General features: G+C 51.6%; 1 protein-coding gene across 12 annotated transcripts in view; it reads right to left on the bottom strand.

The window, feature by feature from the left end:
* Positions 1–15413, bottom strand: part of LOC106937609 (histone-lysine N-methyltransferase 2C) — a 50962-nt gene that overhangs the window by 17351 nt on the left and 18198 nt on the right. For 6 of the 12 annotated variants that reach the window (XM_015019194.1, XM_015019205.1, XM_015019200.1 and 3 more), the window contains 36 exons: positions 14519–14638; positions 14341–14442; positions 14157–14261; positions 13900–14081; positions 13670–13834; positions 13505–13602; positions 13375–13434; positions 13203–13305; positions 13028–13131; positions 12815–12955; positions 11657–11746; positions 11462–11586; positions 11199–11394; positions 10592–10669; positions 10430–10471; positions 10080–10223; positions 9975–10007; positions 9804–9896; positions 9437–9727; positions 9284–9357; positions 9009–9212; positions 8482–8941; positions 7727–8394; positions 6463–6708; positions 6085–6395; positions 5829–6013; positions 5389–5748; positions 5004–5308; positions 4845–4926; positions 4391–4771; positions 4051–4162; positions 3904–3970; positions 3753–3816; positions 1200–1432; positions 711–1100; positions 484–591 (listed from right to left, as the gene is read on the bottom strand). In XM_015019194.1, coding sequence (XP_014874680.1) covers positions 484–591; positions 711–1100; positions 1200–1432; positions 3753–3816; positions 3904–3970; positions 4051–4162; positions 4391–4771; positions 4845–4926; positions 5004–5308; positions 5389–5748; positions 5829–6013; positions 6085–6395; positions 6463–6708; positions 7727–8394; positions 8482–8941; positions 9009–9212; positions 9284–9357; positions 9437–9727; positions 9804–9896; positions 9975–10007; positions 10080–10223; positions 10430–10471; positions 10592–10669; positions 11199–11394; positions 11462–11586; positions 11657–11746; positions 12815–12955; positions 13028–13131; positions 13203–13305; positions 13375–13434; positions 13505–13602; positions 13670–13834; positions 13900–14081; positions 14157–14261; positions 14341–14442; positions 14519–14638 — 6522 coding nt within the window. The remainder of the gene's footprint in view (positions 1–483; positions 592–710; positions 1101–1199; positions 1433–3752; positions 3817–3903; positions 3971–4050; positions 4163–4390; positions 4772–4844; positions 4927–5003; positions 5309–5388; positions 5749–5828; positions 6014–6084; positions 6396–6462; positions 6709–7726; positions 8395–8481; positions 8942–9008; positions 9213–9283; positions 9358–9436; positions 9728–9803; positions 9897–9974; positions 10008–10079; positions 10224–10429; positions 10472–10591; positions 10670–11198; positions 11395–11461; positions 11587–11656; positions 11747–12814; positions 12956–13027; positions 13132–13202; positions 13306–13374; positions 13435–13504; positions 13603–13669; positions 13835–13899; positions 14082–14156; positions 14262–14340; positions 14443–14518; positions 14639–15413) is intronic. The other 6 variants (XM_015019201.1, XM_015019195.1, XM_015019199.1 and 3 more) reach the window with 6 other exon arrangements.

Raw genomic sequence — 15413 nt, 5'->3', positions numbered from 1 at the left:
ATTCACACACTTATAATAATCATGATCAGAGTTTGAAATGATTTTAAATATCGTGAAACATTGAAATGTACTTTATTTTGAAAAACCAACAACTCCTACTGCGTGTCAGGCAGCGGAGCCGGCTGCTTCGCACTGCGCTGCTTTCAGGAGTGGAGTACAACGAGAACCATCTGACGTAGAGGCAAAGAAAAGGCTAACGGTCGATGAGAGGCTCAGCTGGACGCATTTCAGTTCAATGACGCTAATGCTAATGCTAACGCATGCGCCATTTAAACTACAGTAACATGGATGATTACGGTTTGGCAATGTAACTTTGGACTCGTTTTGAAGAGAACTACAGCTCTTCCTGTCCAGGGATTCTCCAGCCAGCCTCATTTCTGGTTGCACTTTAAGATGAGTTCATTCAAATATTTTCAGGTGAGGAAGGGACTCAATTGCAGCATGACCTCCACCCACTGGCGCCACTTCAGGCCATGCTGTTACCTCCTGCATCAGCTGAATCCTCTGCCGCTCCTGCTGCTCTCTCAAGCGCTCCCTCCTTTCACGCTCCAGGAAACCTTCGCTGAACGGGTTGTTGTCATCAAATTTCACCTGCAGAAGGAAACGGCAGATGATAGCGCCACAAAGCTCCAAACGTATCCTTTGAACCGCTCTCGATAGAATCTTCAACTAAAAAATATTTCCCAGCAGGACTTGCTCTGGCTAGGTACCTGAGGTGTGGCTCCGTCCCCTGGCGCGCCATTGGCGCCCCCTAGGGAGCCCTGGGGGGTAGTTAAGTCTGGCGTAGGGGCAGTCAGGACTGGCTTCATGGGCAGAGTCGTCTGGATGAGAGGGGGGGCCTGGGGGCAGTTGGGCAGGTTGGGGGGCATGTGGGCTGGAAGCTGTGGAAGCATCCTCTGACCCATGGGAGGACCAGACCCTGGAGTCCAGCCTGAGGGGACGTTTGGACAGTGAATCGGGGCAGCGCCGCCCAGGCGGGGCTTAGGGGGGACCAGGACTTGCCCCAAGGGCATCTGGGGGGGCATCTGCAACATCCTCTGAGGTTGTTTGGTCCTGTAGTCTTCAATCAGTTCAGTGTGGTCCTTCTGCTGCTTACGGATCTGAACAAGTTACACAAAGAGTCACACCGAGACACAAAGAGTCACACCGAGTCTAAGCAAGTCACCCATAGAGTCTGTGGTCCAGGTGAGTCAAGTTACCTGCTCCAGCTGTTTCTGGACTGCCCCCTGCTGTTCACTGATGTACTGCAACTGGGCTGCATCCTCTTCAGCGAAGGCTCGGCCCGCCCTCTTGGCCGTTCTCTGCTTTGCTGACAGAGCCTTCTTGGCCTTACGGTGAGCTGCAATCTGGTCCTCTAGGAGGCGCTGCTGCATCTGCAGAAGCTGCTGCGTCTCGCCTAGCCACTCCTCGTATTGCTGCCTCTGAGACTCATCTGAAAAAAATGTGTTTGTAGAATGAACAGCTGACTCTGCCACTGTCCAAAACACCCGAATCGTTTGACTGACTTAGCTTCTCAGAGCAGTAAGGTTCTCCGGTCCTGCTAATGACTTCTTTACTGATTCAGCTGTGTGGCATCAGAGATGCATCTAAAGGTGCCAGGACAGGCCTGGAGTTCAACATGTGCAATAGGTGATTCATTTAAGAGAGGGTTTAAAACGCACACTAAACATGAGACCCAGATTTAGGTGCAGTAATGGCACCTGGAACACATCCAGGACGGTTGAGACAAGTATCCCATTTGCCATACATCACTGCTGATCTGGTTGTGTCACCATGACTGGAGGCTTGAAACATTTTATGATGTTGGTCTGTGATCATGGTCAAGCATCTCAGGTCTCCTAAACGCTTTGATCTCACACATGATTTCTCCACAGCGGCCTGAGACGAAACAAGCCAAAATAAAGAACCTAACACTGCTGGGTCAAAGTTTTTGTTAATGCAGACTTTTATGACTATCCAACTAAAATCTGTTAAAAATACAAAATAAAAACTGATGAGACTTGAAGTCAGAAGCTGTTTACAGAAATACCAGTTAATCTCCAATGTCACAACCAATGAGGAACATGTAGGAACAGACGGGTCTTCTCTCGACTTGTTTTCATCTGAATGTGATATAAAGATGCTGTGAACTCTGGGTCCACCCTCTGGTAGGAAGAGGAACTTCACGGGATGGATTTTCTTAAATTGTGCAACAAGAGACAGGCAAAAGTTTTTATATTTTTGGAGCAAAATCAGATTCTTATTCATGAATGTAAATATAAGCAGAAGGATTAATGAGCAATTAATCAGGATTAACAAGTCAGCTGTGGGTTAATTGATCTTCAGCCCTAGAGAGGACTTGGCTCCTGACCTGAACTGGAGTCAGAACCAGTGGAACCACTGGACCAATGAGGGAAATGTTCTGGACTGAATATCCATCCATCTGAAGGTCGATGTTCTCAATAGATCATTTAGGAACAGATATCAGCTGCACAGTAATAAAAGAAGAAGTTCCTCATGGATCTCTCTGAACAGGTTCTAGAGACTGGAGAACTATTTCAAACTGGGAATCCAGAGCCCTAAACAACTTCTTATAATTGACTTAAATAAATGCTTCTCTGCCAGGTTATGTATGTGGGTCCCCAGGGGTTGTTGTGGGAGAGGAAAATGTTTAAACCAATAGGGTTAAAGGCTCCATGCAGCAGATCCTGGAGGGGAAATGCCAGACATCCCTCCTCAACAAGGAGGCCTCTTGATTCACTCCTTTGGGGTGAAGGAGCAGCAGCATTATGTCCCAGGAAGGGAGCAGCAATGCTACTGCTGAGAAGAGCCAACAAAACATGTCTGCTCTAACCGGTGCTTTGTCTTTTGAATATAACAGCAGGGTGTCGCCCAGGAAGTACTGGGTCAAACAGGTGTAGAACACTGGCTTACAAAAAAACATTTTTTCGTAAGTTGTCTGTTTTTTCAACAGATCTGGGACTATTTTGCACCACTGAATCCAAATTGATTTATAGAAATCCAAGCTTCTGACTAAACTGATTACATTTTTGAGAGATTATCTGTTCATGTCCATTAATGTTTCTCATCTAAAAAAGGTTTTAGGAGGAAAAAACATATTTTCTAACAATTAAATAATACAAACTTGGATTTCTGTCAATTGTCAGATAAACGCTGATTAGGGTAAGTACATGTAAACTGAACATTGTGTTCTCCATCTGTGTTATGTCCTGGTGGAATCTCTCCTCCTGCTCACCACACATCGGTTCCAGATTCTCAGGAAACCCATCCATATGTGAAAACAAGGCATACATTTTGATGCTCATGTTGCATCAGGTCACATAGTTCAGGAAGTCGACCTGATTAAACAAAACCAATGTGATTTTTTTAATCAACATATCAAAATTACCCTAAAACAGTTGGAAAAACCCCAGACAATTTTTGGCTGTTGACCTGTGTAATCTGAGGATGCGGGCTGGATAAGAGGCAAGTGGTTGTGGCTGGAAATGTGTGCAGTCCATGATTACATGGAGATGAATCAGGCTGTGACAGTAGGGTTCCAATGTGGCCTGGTAGTTAGCACACAGGTCCAGAACCAAAAACTGTCCTTGAGTCAGATCAGCTTCCCACCATCATGGTCCACATGAGCACTGCAGTTCTCCAGGAACAGCAGGATCTCCAAAACTCTGGCCCATCCTTTCTCTAGATCTACCACATAGAAAAACCTGTAGAAAATAATGATCAGATCAACTGATTTGTGTCCTGATTCTCACTGATGAAGCCGGGTCCAAAGCTGGGGGGGTTGCGGCGCACTAGTTGAGGGGTTAACTTCCCGTCCTGACAGAAAGAAACATTTGTTTAGAGGGCAAACTGATTGGATGAAACTGCTTGGACCTGCTGAGTCGCTGCCCACAAGCTGCGTACCTGTCCTGGTAGGTGAGAAGTGGGAGGAGTTAACTCGGGACCTGGGGCTCCTGGACTCTGCTGGAACCTGTGATTACAGAGAACACAATCAGAACCAAGGTTCACAAAACCCAAACCCTGGAAAGTTCAGATGAGATCAGTCCGTACCTGTTGATGACCATTGGGTTCAGGCCCAGGGGTCCCTGACTCATCACCCTGTTAATACCTTTCAGAGCCTGCATCTTAGCCTTCATGATTGGGTCAGAGATGGACTCAAAATCTGTAAAACACGGAACCAGATTGAGTTATGAAGACTCAGGGCCTTAAAGACACGACTCCCGAGGGTCCCAAGACCGTCAAGATAGCAATGACGTGACGGAACTAAATGGCTTTCTGGTCAGATTCTGCTTCTCATTCTGGTTGGCTATCAGTAGGTGTAGGAGACCTCAGAGAGCTCTGATTTTCTGGCCTGTCACAGCTTTATGGTCTGAAAGGGTTTTGATCTTACCCGTGTCAGAGATTCCAGACTCTGAGCCAGACTTATGTTGGATCAGGGCCTGCATCTGTTTCTGCTGCTGCTGTTCCTGCCGCTCCTGGTCCAGAAGCTCCTGCAGGAGGAGTGGCTGCTCCTCCAGCAGGAGAGGCCTGGACTTGTTCTGGTTCTGGAGGGAGACTTGGTTCTCAGGAAAGCTGACCAAACTCATACTCTGGGTTTCAGTGCCTGGATGAGAAGGATGGTTCTGGGGGTTTAAAAGAAGTTGAGGCTGAGGAGATTGAGTTGATTGAGATTGAGGCATGGTGGGGGCACCCTGAGGAGCAGGACCAGAAGGAATTGGTTGGGGGATTGGTGCGGATCCAAATGGTCTCTGGTGGAAGACAGATGATTCCCCTGGGGACAGAGGAGATGCACATCAGACATATGCTTCAAAAGATGAAGAGGGAGGGGTGGTCACTGGGTTTACCTGGCGTTATTAGAGGGTGGACAGAGGACAAAGCCTGGGCTGGGACTGGACAGGAAACCAAACCAGAATCCTCCAGCTTCTCCTGCGGAAAGTTGAAGAGTTGAAATCATTTATCACGTCTGGGATTGGTTCAGCATGATAAAGCAATCAATGGCATACCTTGATTAGAAGGCCAGAGTGAGGTCCTTGAGGTCTGTTTGAGGAGTGACCTTCAGTCTTCTGAGATTCCTTCAATTCCTGTTTTGCCTGTCCCAGAAAGTGGGCAGGGCTTCCCATTTTCCTGGCGGGTCGGCTCCCCTCCCGGTCCTCTACCGGCTCCCCAAGGTCCAGCTCCTCGTTGAACATGTCTTTTTTGTCCTCCAAATTGAGCTCTGGGTCAGCATAGGCAATCAGGTCGAACTTCCCTGTCAACAGGAAGTCATCCAGATGCAGATCGTTCGAACCCAGGTCCAGGTCTTCTTTACCTGCGGCAGAACCAACCAGTGTGAATATTGACTTGAGACTGAAGTTCTGGGGAACTTATGGCAGCCTGTGGTCTTCCTACCATCCTCTGGGTCCAAATTCAGATTCAGGTCCACCAGGTCCTTGACCTCCACGTCCTCCAGATCCTTTACAGCAGAGTCCTCTCCCTCTAAGTGCTCCTCAATCCCCTCAGATCCTGGGAGAGCAGAACCCAGGTGCTGCTGCCCCAGCCCTGCCTCCCCTATCTTGACTGGACCCGGCCGTGGCGCAGTGGACTGGGTGGGGTCTCTGGTGGGCGTGGCTTCCTGTAGCTCTGAAGGCATTGGTGGGGGAAAGGGCAGCCTCAGACGGTTCTCTGGGGGGCGGTGTCGGAGCTCGATGTAGGGCATGACGCCGTGCTGCTGAGGAGGAGCAGGCCGCTGGACGATGAGTTGGGGAACACCTGTGGAGTCCAACGTGGGGAGACATGAGCTTAACGCTTTCAGGACTTGAACAGGGCCCTATTCAGTCGGCAATTCAGACCTGGCACCATGTGTGTTGCTGAGTTGTGGGGCATCAATGACCGAATGCTGGTGAACTCTGCTGGCACAGGCCTCCTCATTTGGACCAGGTTCCCCTCCATGGAGCCGAGCCCCACAGCAGGACCAAGGGATGGACGCGCTGAAGGGTCCTGTAGGGCTGCGGCAACTCCATGAGGAACACCAAACCTGGAAAGAGGGACACTAACTGTGACAGGAACAGATCTGACAGTTGCACGTCTGGTTCTCACTGTTTCTACCTGACAGCTGGTCCTCTCAGGAGGTTCTGTCTGGGGAGGGAAGCCTTGCTGGGAGTAAAGCCACTCATCTCCTCGCCTGGAAGACCTCCCGTAAACCCAGGAGTCAGAGGTCTCACTGTACCAGGGTACGGCGGTGGAGGACGTTCAAATGGGTCTGGAGGAGGGGCGCTGGAAGAGTCCTCAGCAGACCAGTTGTGAAGAGTGCTGCTAGAACCAGCAGGTCCTGAGGTGGGTTCCAGCAAACCTTTCTCCTGGCGTAAGGCAATCTTTTGGTGCTGCTGCCGGAGGATATGCTGCCGGAGCCATAGGCGCTGCATGGAACAACCAGAGAAACGTCAGAAATCCAAAGATGACGAAAATGACAAAGATCTGCCTCACCTGTTGTTGTTTCTCCTCAGAGTCTCCAAGCTGAGGCAGCATGCTCCTCCCTCCATCCAGAGAGGACAAGTCACCGGTTCCTGACTTCTCCATCGGTGACATGCTGGTCATTATGAGACCCTTCACCAGAGCATCCTGATTCGTTGCATGGACGATTCCCTTCTCAGGTATCACAGGGTGCTTTGGGGTCTGGCTGCTGCAGGTTCTGGGCAACAACTCTTGTCTGCTTCCTGAAGACTGTTGAAGCAGAACAGAGAAGAGGCAATGAGGAAATATGAAGGTTCCCTGGGTCCATTTTATCTCCAACTAGCAACAGAACACCAAGACGATCTTTGGTCCAGAAAACAATCACCTACAGGAGGACAGAACTTTTGGATTGTTGTTGGACATTTACAGCATGTAGCATCCCCTTAGGTCTTAAACTCCAGGCCTCAAGGGCTGGTTCCTGCAGCTTTTAGACATGTCTCTGCTTCAACTCATTTCAGTCCCATAATCAGGTCATCAGCAGAACTCTAGAGATCCTGACTGAACACCGAAGTGATTCGGCCACTCAGGTGTGTTGGAACACAGACACGTCCAGAGGTTGCAGGACTCCAGTTCTCAAGGAATAGAGTTGAAGATTCAAGTTCACAGTGAAACGGAGATTTGAATTGATAAAGCGCAATACAAGTACTATTTATGTACCGATGGCACCTGTTGGGCCCTCTAACCACCTTCAACAGGCATGGCAGAGAGGGAATCAAATACCTTCCATTGTAGTCACCATTGCCACAGAGGGGGTTTTCATACCTGAGGTGTCCAGCCCTCTCTTTGGTCTGGGTTGTTTGTGAAGCAAACCAGAAATCAAGCTAGCTTGCAAACCAAAACAACTGAACCGAGACCCCCTATTCCACATGGTCTTGGTAGGGTTCCACACAACCTCTAAAGCAGTTAGAGTGAGGGATCATGGTGTGACCGTGATCCAACACACCTGAGTTGAACCCCTTCCTGTTTGTGGGATGTGGTTAGCACCTTTAGGTAGAGGTGGACACCCTTATGTGACACTAGTTTTCTCCTGCTGGTCTAAGGAAAGTTTGGTTCACATCTCAGCTGCTTCCCAGAGATAAAACCTTAAAAACATCTTTATGAATTTTGTGTTTTTGCTGCCTCAGGTCTGAAGATGATAGATCAGCACATCACATCCAGAAAGACCAGAACACTGATTTAGATTTGGTTCTCCAGACACAGAGATGCATCTGCACGAAGAAGCTAGAGAGGTTGTTACCTTGGGGGCTGCAGGGCTGAAGGCCCCCCTCTCCACCATCAGTCCAGGACCCAGAGAGGAGGAAGCTGACGCTGCAGGCGGGGCAGTGAGGCTCTCTGCCAGGGTCTTCTGAGCCTGGGGGGCAGAGGGCTGCTGCAGGTATGACTCAGGAGGGGGGCGAGGCATCCCCACAGACTGGGGGAACAAATCAACGCTTCGCTGAGACCCCGGGGATCGTGGGAACCGTTCCGCGGAGCGGGGCGTTCCTGGATTGGAGGGATAGGAGTCCAGGCTGGACGGCGACGGCTGACTGACCGGGTCCGCTCTCAGTGCTGTGGGCATGGCGAGGTAGCCGCAGTCAGAGTGAGGTTGTGGTGTACCGGGGGTCTGAGGGTCCCTGAAGGGGTCAGGGGAGGGCCGTGAACCTGTGGCGTCCCCCAGCTGGGGTGTCCCCGGGGCATAAGGGCTGCGGTGGGGGGAGCCCAGACCTGACACCGGGCTGTTGGGGAACCCCAGGTCTCTCCTTCCTGCTGCCTCCTGGTGGGGGGGCATTGGGGCTTTAAACACTCCACCCTGCACCGTCAGGCTTGTCCTCTGGCTAGAGTCCCCCGCCCGAACGGGTCTGAGAGATGGATCGGGGGGGGAGCCGGAGGAGGGGATCACCATGCCGGCCCGACTTGGTGTCAAACCTGCAAGGAGGACAGAGGATGTTAGGAGAAGACAACGGGGGGAGGGCTGAGGGGAGCAAAGAGGAGGACACAGGGGGGAGGACCTACCGGAGGCAGACAGGTCGGGGGACAGTGCAGGGGAGCCATCATGAGCGGGGGAGACGCTGAGGAAGCCAAGGCGCTGCTGCTGAGGATGACGGGGACCTGCTACTTTACCATATGGGTCCCAGGGTGAGGACGGGCGAGAGGAGGGGGGGGAGAACATCTGGGGGGAAGACGGTGGCTGGTGGAGGGGGGAGGAGGCCAAAGGGGAGTGAGGGAGTGAAGAGAACCCAGAGGGAGCGGGGACTTGAGGTCTGAGAAAGACATCGTCCGGTGTCCCCGTGTCCTGCGGGAGGTTCTGCCTGCTCTGCGTGGCGTTGCCCCCGGCGACCTGCTGGTGGGCCGAGCCTTCTGGGGAAAGGCGTCCCGACTGGCGGAGCTGCTGCTGCCGCTGCTCGTTCTTCACCTGCTCCAGCTTTTGGGTTGCCTCCATCTTGGCCAGCTGCTTGCTCTTCTGTCGCATCATCTGAGTAGAACAGCAACCAATGAGACTTAGGCCCCACCCACCCATCAGAGAAGCACATGATGCTCACCTGTCTCAACTTCCACTCCTGTTCCTGCTCCGATTCCCTGGGCCTCAGCGGATCTCTGCAGCTGGCCTCCGTCTCCATGCCGATGGGGTCATAGACCCCTTGGGGTGGCGGCGGCGGCAGCGGCTGCTGCAGGCGCTGCAGTGATTCATTGGACAGCTGCACCTTGTTGATGCGCTGGGCTGCACGGTTGTCCCGAGCTTTTTGCTGCAGAACCACAATCGGGCGTGAAACAGTTTCCTCTGCACCCATCAAGAAGAGGAGGAGCAGAAACTCACCACGAAGGGCGCTCTGTCCTGGGAGCTGGCCTTCCTCCACAGCTTGGTGATCTGCTTCACTCTAGTGGACCAATCTGGGAACAAACGCTCACTGTGATACCTGAGCACTACCAGGGAAAACTGGGTTGAGTGAGTGTGTGTGTCTGTGTGTACCGGGGTACTGCTGCTTCAGCTGAGGGAAGTTGGTGTTGCAGTAAAGAACTGGAGCAACGGTCGCCAGCTCTCCCAGACTCTCCTCCTTCTCCCACTTCAGTGTCCCTCTCTGAGCTGTTGACATCACATCCTGTTCCCCTTCTACAGCTGACGGCTGATTGGCTGAGGCCGAGGAGGGGGCGGGGCCCTCAGAAGGCAAGCTGAAGCCAAGCAGACGGCTGCCGCTGCTGGGAGCATCAGGGAGGGGAGGAACAGCGGCCACCAGGCCGTTCGGCAGCCGAGAACACGCTGCTGACAGAGAACAGCTCTAAGGTCACCAGGAGGGTCACCTGTAGGCTTCCATAGTTGTGTGTGGGAGAAATCGTACCTGAGCTGTGGGACTTGCTGGGCTCTGGCTGCCTGCTGCTGTTTGGACTCAGAACAGCAGTGAAGACCTCCTCCACATCTTTGCCCTCCAGTTCTGCATACACACAGGTGTATAGGTCATCATGGGACCATGGCAGTGTCCTGACAGGTGAGCAGGTTCTGCCAGTCTTACCTGGGATCTTGTAGAGTCTGCTCAGGATCCCTCCTGCAACAGGAACAGGAAGTTGTCAGATTGTTCCATTGTGCCGTCTGTCTGCTGTCACTCTGCTACACTCACCGTCTGTTACCATCTGGTCCAGTTCAGGGCTCAAAATGGCATCCAGAGGCTCCTCCCGCTCCATCCTCTGGCAACGCCCATAACCTCCAGGGGTGTCCGATGACAGGGGGGCGTCGTTGGCCGCCGAGGCAATATCCAGGCAAGCTGGAAGAGACAGAGACACACGGAGAGGTGAAACAACCCAGGGGACGAGTCAGGGGGCGGGACAGGAGGAGGACCAGACTGGTAAATCTGCAGGAGAAGAGGAAGAAATGATTCATCTATCAGTCTGAGGTCACACAGAGTTAGAGAGACGGGTCGCCAGAGCTGAGCAGGAGGAAGAGGAGGAGGAAAAGGAGGTCCAGTCTTACCAAAGGGAGACGGAGAGCGCTCCACCTGGAACTGACCTAGAGCTAAACACACAAAGGTATCATGTGAAAGTCTCTCACTCACTCACACTCTCACACAACACGCATATACACTAACACACACACACAGCCATGATAATGAGAATGATGGTGCTGCATCCATACCTGTGCGTCCTGTCCCCAGGATGTGAGGGTCTGTTTTCAGGACGTCAGAAAGGTCCAGCAGCAGTTCCTCCGTGACGGCTGAATGGCAACACACACACACACACACACACACACAATACCTGATCATGTGACTTGATGGATGTTCCCAGTCTGAAACTGATTCCAGAACCGTTCTGGATTAAACTGCTGCAGTTACAGTCTGAAGCCAGCAGAGGGCATCCTCACACAGACACTAACTGACCTTAAAGGGATCCATGATCAACTGGAACAACAGACTTTATTTAAGAAATATTTATTTGAGTTGTATAAACAGTGAAGTAATAACTTTGAGGCTGTTGCGTTTTTATAAATGTTAAAATATTGTCATGCTGCAAGGCGTTCTGGGTAAATGACGTCTTTAGGTCCGACTGCGTTGGCTCCATATCACAAACACCAATTTTTTTAGTTAATAGCAAAATTACAACATATTAAATCCAACGTGTTCACCTAATCTTTAACCCCTTTAATCCCAGCAGCTGAAGGAGAACATGAGCAGAAGCTCAGGAAACAAGGCAGAACCTTCAGGAATGGAGAACGTGTTAAATACAAACAGGAAATGGAAACTTACGCAGCACTCCCCGTTTCCTGCTGGTTGCTACTGTCCCCAGAGGCTGGACAGAGGAGGCGGGGCCATGTGCTCTGAGGGGGGGGGCCTTGGAGACACTCACTGCCGATCCTGATTGGCTGGCACCTGAGGTCACTGTCCTCGGCCTTCCGTCAATCTGTCGGCTGCGGTCAAGCAGATCCCGCCCAAAGAAAGCCTCCTGGTCGGAGACGGACAATCAGCAGAGAGCGGGTTGGTGAAGCCTAGAGGCCAGGTGAAAGCATTACCTGCAGGTACGATGGGAACGCCTCCTCCAGCTTCGTCTTCTTCTTCCTGTATCTCTTCTTAACTTTCTCCATTGCCTGCTCAGCAGCAGACATCATTTCCATGGAAACATCAGTTTCCAAAACACCTGGGAGGAAACTGAGGATCAGACTCTGACATCACATTCTGTCAATGACCCATGGGCTCAGGTGACTCACCTGGATCTCGACTCGGGTTCATCTCTGATGAGTCCTTCCTGCAGAGCCCGGCTTTTCCCCCACGCTGACGCACCATGAAGCCCCCGATACCTGGGGGAGACCGGAGGTTAGAGCCCAGCTTCCAATTGTCTGGGATTTCCCGTACAAATGCATGGCTTCCTAGACCCAAATGGCCCGGAGGGCTAACATGGCCATTATATTTAATGTGGCCATATGGGATGAAGCGGGACAAACGGTGGACTGTCTAACCACTGAATGACAGCATCATCTTGACTTTTACTGACTTATCTCTTCACCAGTCTTAGCTGAGTGGAGTAGCAAAAGGGAAGACTTTCAGTGGAATCAGAGTGAAGAGCTCCATCAGATGGACCTATGATTTACCCCTACAAGTACAAAAATACACAAGGTACCAGATAGAAAGGCTGTAGAGAAACACAACCTAGTGCATTGGAATCAGGGCAGTGTAAGCATGGGATTAGGTATTGGCACCCAATGTATGGCTACTGACCATTTAGATAACATCCAGTGTGGCCCATAAATCCCAGGGTTGCCAAGAAGAATGTGCCTAAGAAACGTAGTCTAAAATACCATGAGGGAGCCACCTGAACTTCCTCCCATCATGAGTACCCACACTCAGAAATAGCAGTCTTCTACACTCTGGTAGGGCAAAAGCCTAGAAAATATGACTCTGCCCTATCAGAGGCACGAAACTCTGGAGGAGGAGGGGGTGTGGCAACTCAATGCCTGGGCATTGTGACGGGTTTGGGTTCAGATAGAGTTCAAGTGGGTGAGCCTGGTACATTAGGGCCACTCTTGGTTCTTCCCCAAAATTTTGGATGATTTATGCCTTAAGTCCAAAAACTTTTCACAACTGCCTAGTACGCCTCAAGATGTCTGTTTTAGGCACCTGGACAGTTGGCATAAAATGTTCCTAAAAGTCCTAAAGAAAAATATGAAGCAGGTGCATCTGGGTCACTAGCAGTCAGATGACCTGAGCATCTGACTGCTAGGTAAAGCTGCTGGAATTTGCTAGAACTTCTCAAATATGGGTCAACAATGCATGTCTTTTGGCCAGGGTGCCCTACTAAGGGGGAGACGGGATGTTAAGGGTGGGAGGATGATGAAGAGGAGATGAGTGGGTTTCAGCCTTCATCCCACCTGGCCTATAAGGTTTCCTCTTCTTCTTCTTGTTGTCATCTGTGACATCCGTCTCCTTGGTGACATCATCCAGGTGAGCGGCGTCCCGCTCGGGACTGGAGTCAGATTTCATTTCACAGTCCAAGTCACCTGCAGACAAAGCTGTAATGTGACGGTCAGGTGTTAAGGACACCTGGTTCTGATGGACTCCTGGGCCTTCCCATAAGGAGTTACCTCGGTTCTGGTCTGGCTCAATGAGGGTCTCTGGGTCCGGTGGCGTCTGCAGGACGGAGACAATGTTCTGGTTGATGATCCTCAGCTTCAACTTGGGTTTACACCTGAAGAAAGAACAGAGTCATTGGTCTGACTCCCCAGGGTTAGGGCCGCAGGTAAAGGATAAGGGCTTTACCTGCGGCACTTGCGCGGTGATGCAAGAGGCTGGACTAGGGCCTGCAGGTGAGTCAGACCGGACTCGGTTAGGCAGATGCCATCCTGAGTATACGTCTTCACGTCTGGAAACAGAGTCACATGATCAGGCTGCAGGGAGACCGGAAGGTTAGAGCAACAGAACCAATACTGACCCACTTCTCTGGTTCTGGACACCATCTGAGCCATGAAGGAACCCAGAGGCTCCACCCTCCCTGCAACAAACAAATGGGTCAGTGTTTACCCTGCTCTCTGGGGGAATTTCATAATGAAGGCTATGCAGACCTGAGGAGGCGCGGCACAGAGAGCAGTCAAAGCCTTCATCGGCAGCAAGCGCCACCTCTTCTTCCGAGGCCAAACCCTGACAGACGCCATGGACCCACCTGCAGATACACCACAGGTGAGACAACCCTGAGGCCGTCTTAACCTGGGGGTTAAGACGGGTCCTACCTGTCACACTGCTGGCACTGCAGCACCAGATCGTCCTGTGCATAGCGCCGCTGGCAGACGGGACACTGGCTGAGGCTGCCACACGGCCCGCACAGACTGTAGTTGTTCAGCCAATCACAGCGCAGCCCTGGCGAGGTGGAGCCACACAGCACACACCACACACACCTGCAGACAGAGGACGGGCCGTCAGACATGCCCTCTGACCCCCGGCCTCCAATGCCTCCACCCACCACTTGCACTTCCAGGAGCCCTTGGGCACAGTGAGGAGGGGCGGGTCCAGGCAGTAGGTGTGGTAGCTGATGTCACAGTCGTCACAGAGCAGCAGGCGGGCGGGGTCGCAGGCGTCGCCACACGCTTCACATACTGTGCACTCCAGGCAGCGCCAGCCTTTGGTCAGCACCACCCGGGTGATCTGTAATCAGATTGCAAAGTAATGAGTGGATCGGAACCAGACTGCAGCAGAGGCGTAACCGGGGCAGAAACGCACCTTGACGCCGACGCAGTAAGGATGGTAACACTGGCCGCACTGGGAGCAGGGCAGCAGGCGGCCCTCTGAGCCCCGACCGAAGCTGCCACAGACCACGCACATGTCCTGCAGAGAGACAGAGAAATACTAGGACACCAGGGCACCAGGAGGCACCCTGTGGGCAACCGGGTACACCCCTGAGTACCTGTTTGAGAGTGAAATGGTCTGAGGTGGAGAACATCACCACCGTGTTGTGCATGGAGTTCTCCTCTTCCTCCTTTGCCTGAAACATCTCCACATAGCTTCCCTAGCAGACACACAGGAGGGAGGAGGTCAGCTTCCTGTTACCATGGCAACTCCTCTATCAGCCAGCGCGCTCTTACCCCAGGGAGTACAGTGAGGGTATCCTGAGCCTTCAGCCGACTCCTGCCTCTTCCACCTCTTCCTCCACCAGCAGCTCCACCTCTGGACCGCTTCCTGCCTGGAAATCCTGAACCCCGACCCTGAGGAGGATGGGGATGGGAGGGGGTTAAACTAACTGGCATGTTACCATGGAAACCCTGGTGAGAGCAGCTCCCCGTCCCTTCCACTCCTTGGGTCAGGTCAGCAGAGGGCGCCACTGACTCAGTCATAACCAGTGACCTGGGGCCTCATGTCTAAAGCGGCGTACGCATAAAAAATGTGCGGCGCCATATTTTACGCAGAAGTCGGCATGTATAAAAATGAACTTTGCATCAAAGTCTGCATAAATATACGCACATTTTATCCTTGCCGTGAAAATGTGCTGCAGCCACACAAACTTTTTATGTGGACAATAATAAACTTCAAAGCATCAACTCACGTAAATCCATTGAAGTCTGATTACATTCAGTTATTTAGACCAAGAATCAAACCTGATGATTTTTATGATTTCAATATTTTATTCTTTAAACAAACAATGATACTGAACTGCATTTATCCTCAGACAAATGAGGAAAGAAAGAAACTAAAGGAAGGTAAAACTTCACTCCAATGTAAATAATAACTTCCTCAGTTTGTCTCATGAAGATGTAACTCATCGTCTGAAAGCATCTGAGGCTCATTTCATTCTGACTGGAGAGAAAACAGGCTGATCAGCAGATGGGTCCACCAGGTTCGGTTCTGATCAGGAGACGATCAGGTCCATCAGCAGCTGATCCAGGTGAGCCGCTGCCTGAGGAGCTTTGGCTCTGATGGAGAACATCTGAGGGATTCAGAGGAGGATTGATCACAGATCAGATCCATCTGATGGTCGATCAG

The sequence above is a fragment of the Poecilia latipinna genome, unplaced genomic scaffold (assembly GCF_001443285.1).
Source record: "Poecilia latipinna isolate Pla-1442-1.1 unplaced genomic scaffold, P_latipinna-1.0 Scaffold2389, whole genome shotgun sequence".
In the NCBI taxonomy this organism is placed as follows: domain Eukaryota; kingdom Metazoa; phylum Chordata; class Actinopteri; order Cyprinodontiformes; family Poeciliidae; genus Poecilia; species Poecilia latipinna.
The sequence above is the reverse complement of the archived record's forward strand: the minus strand, read 5'-3'. Positions and strand labels throughout refer to the sequence as shown.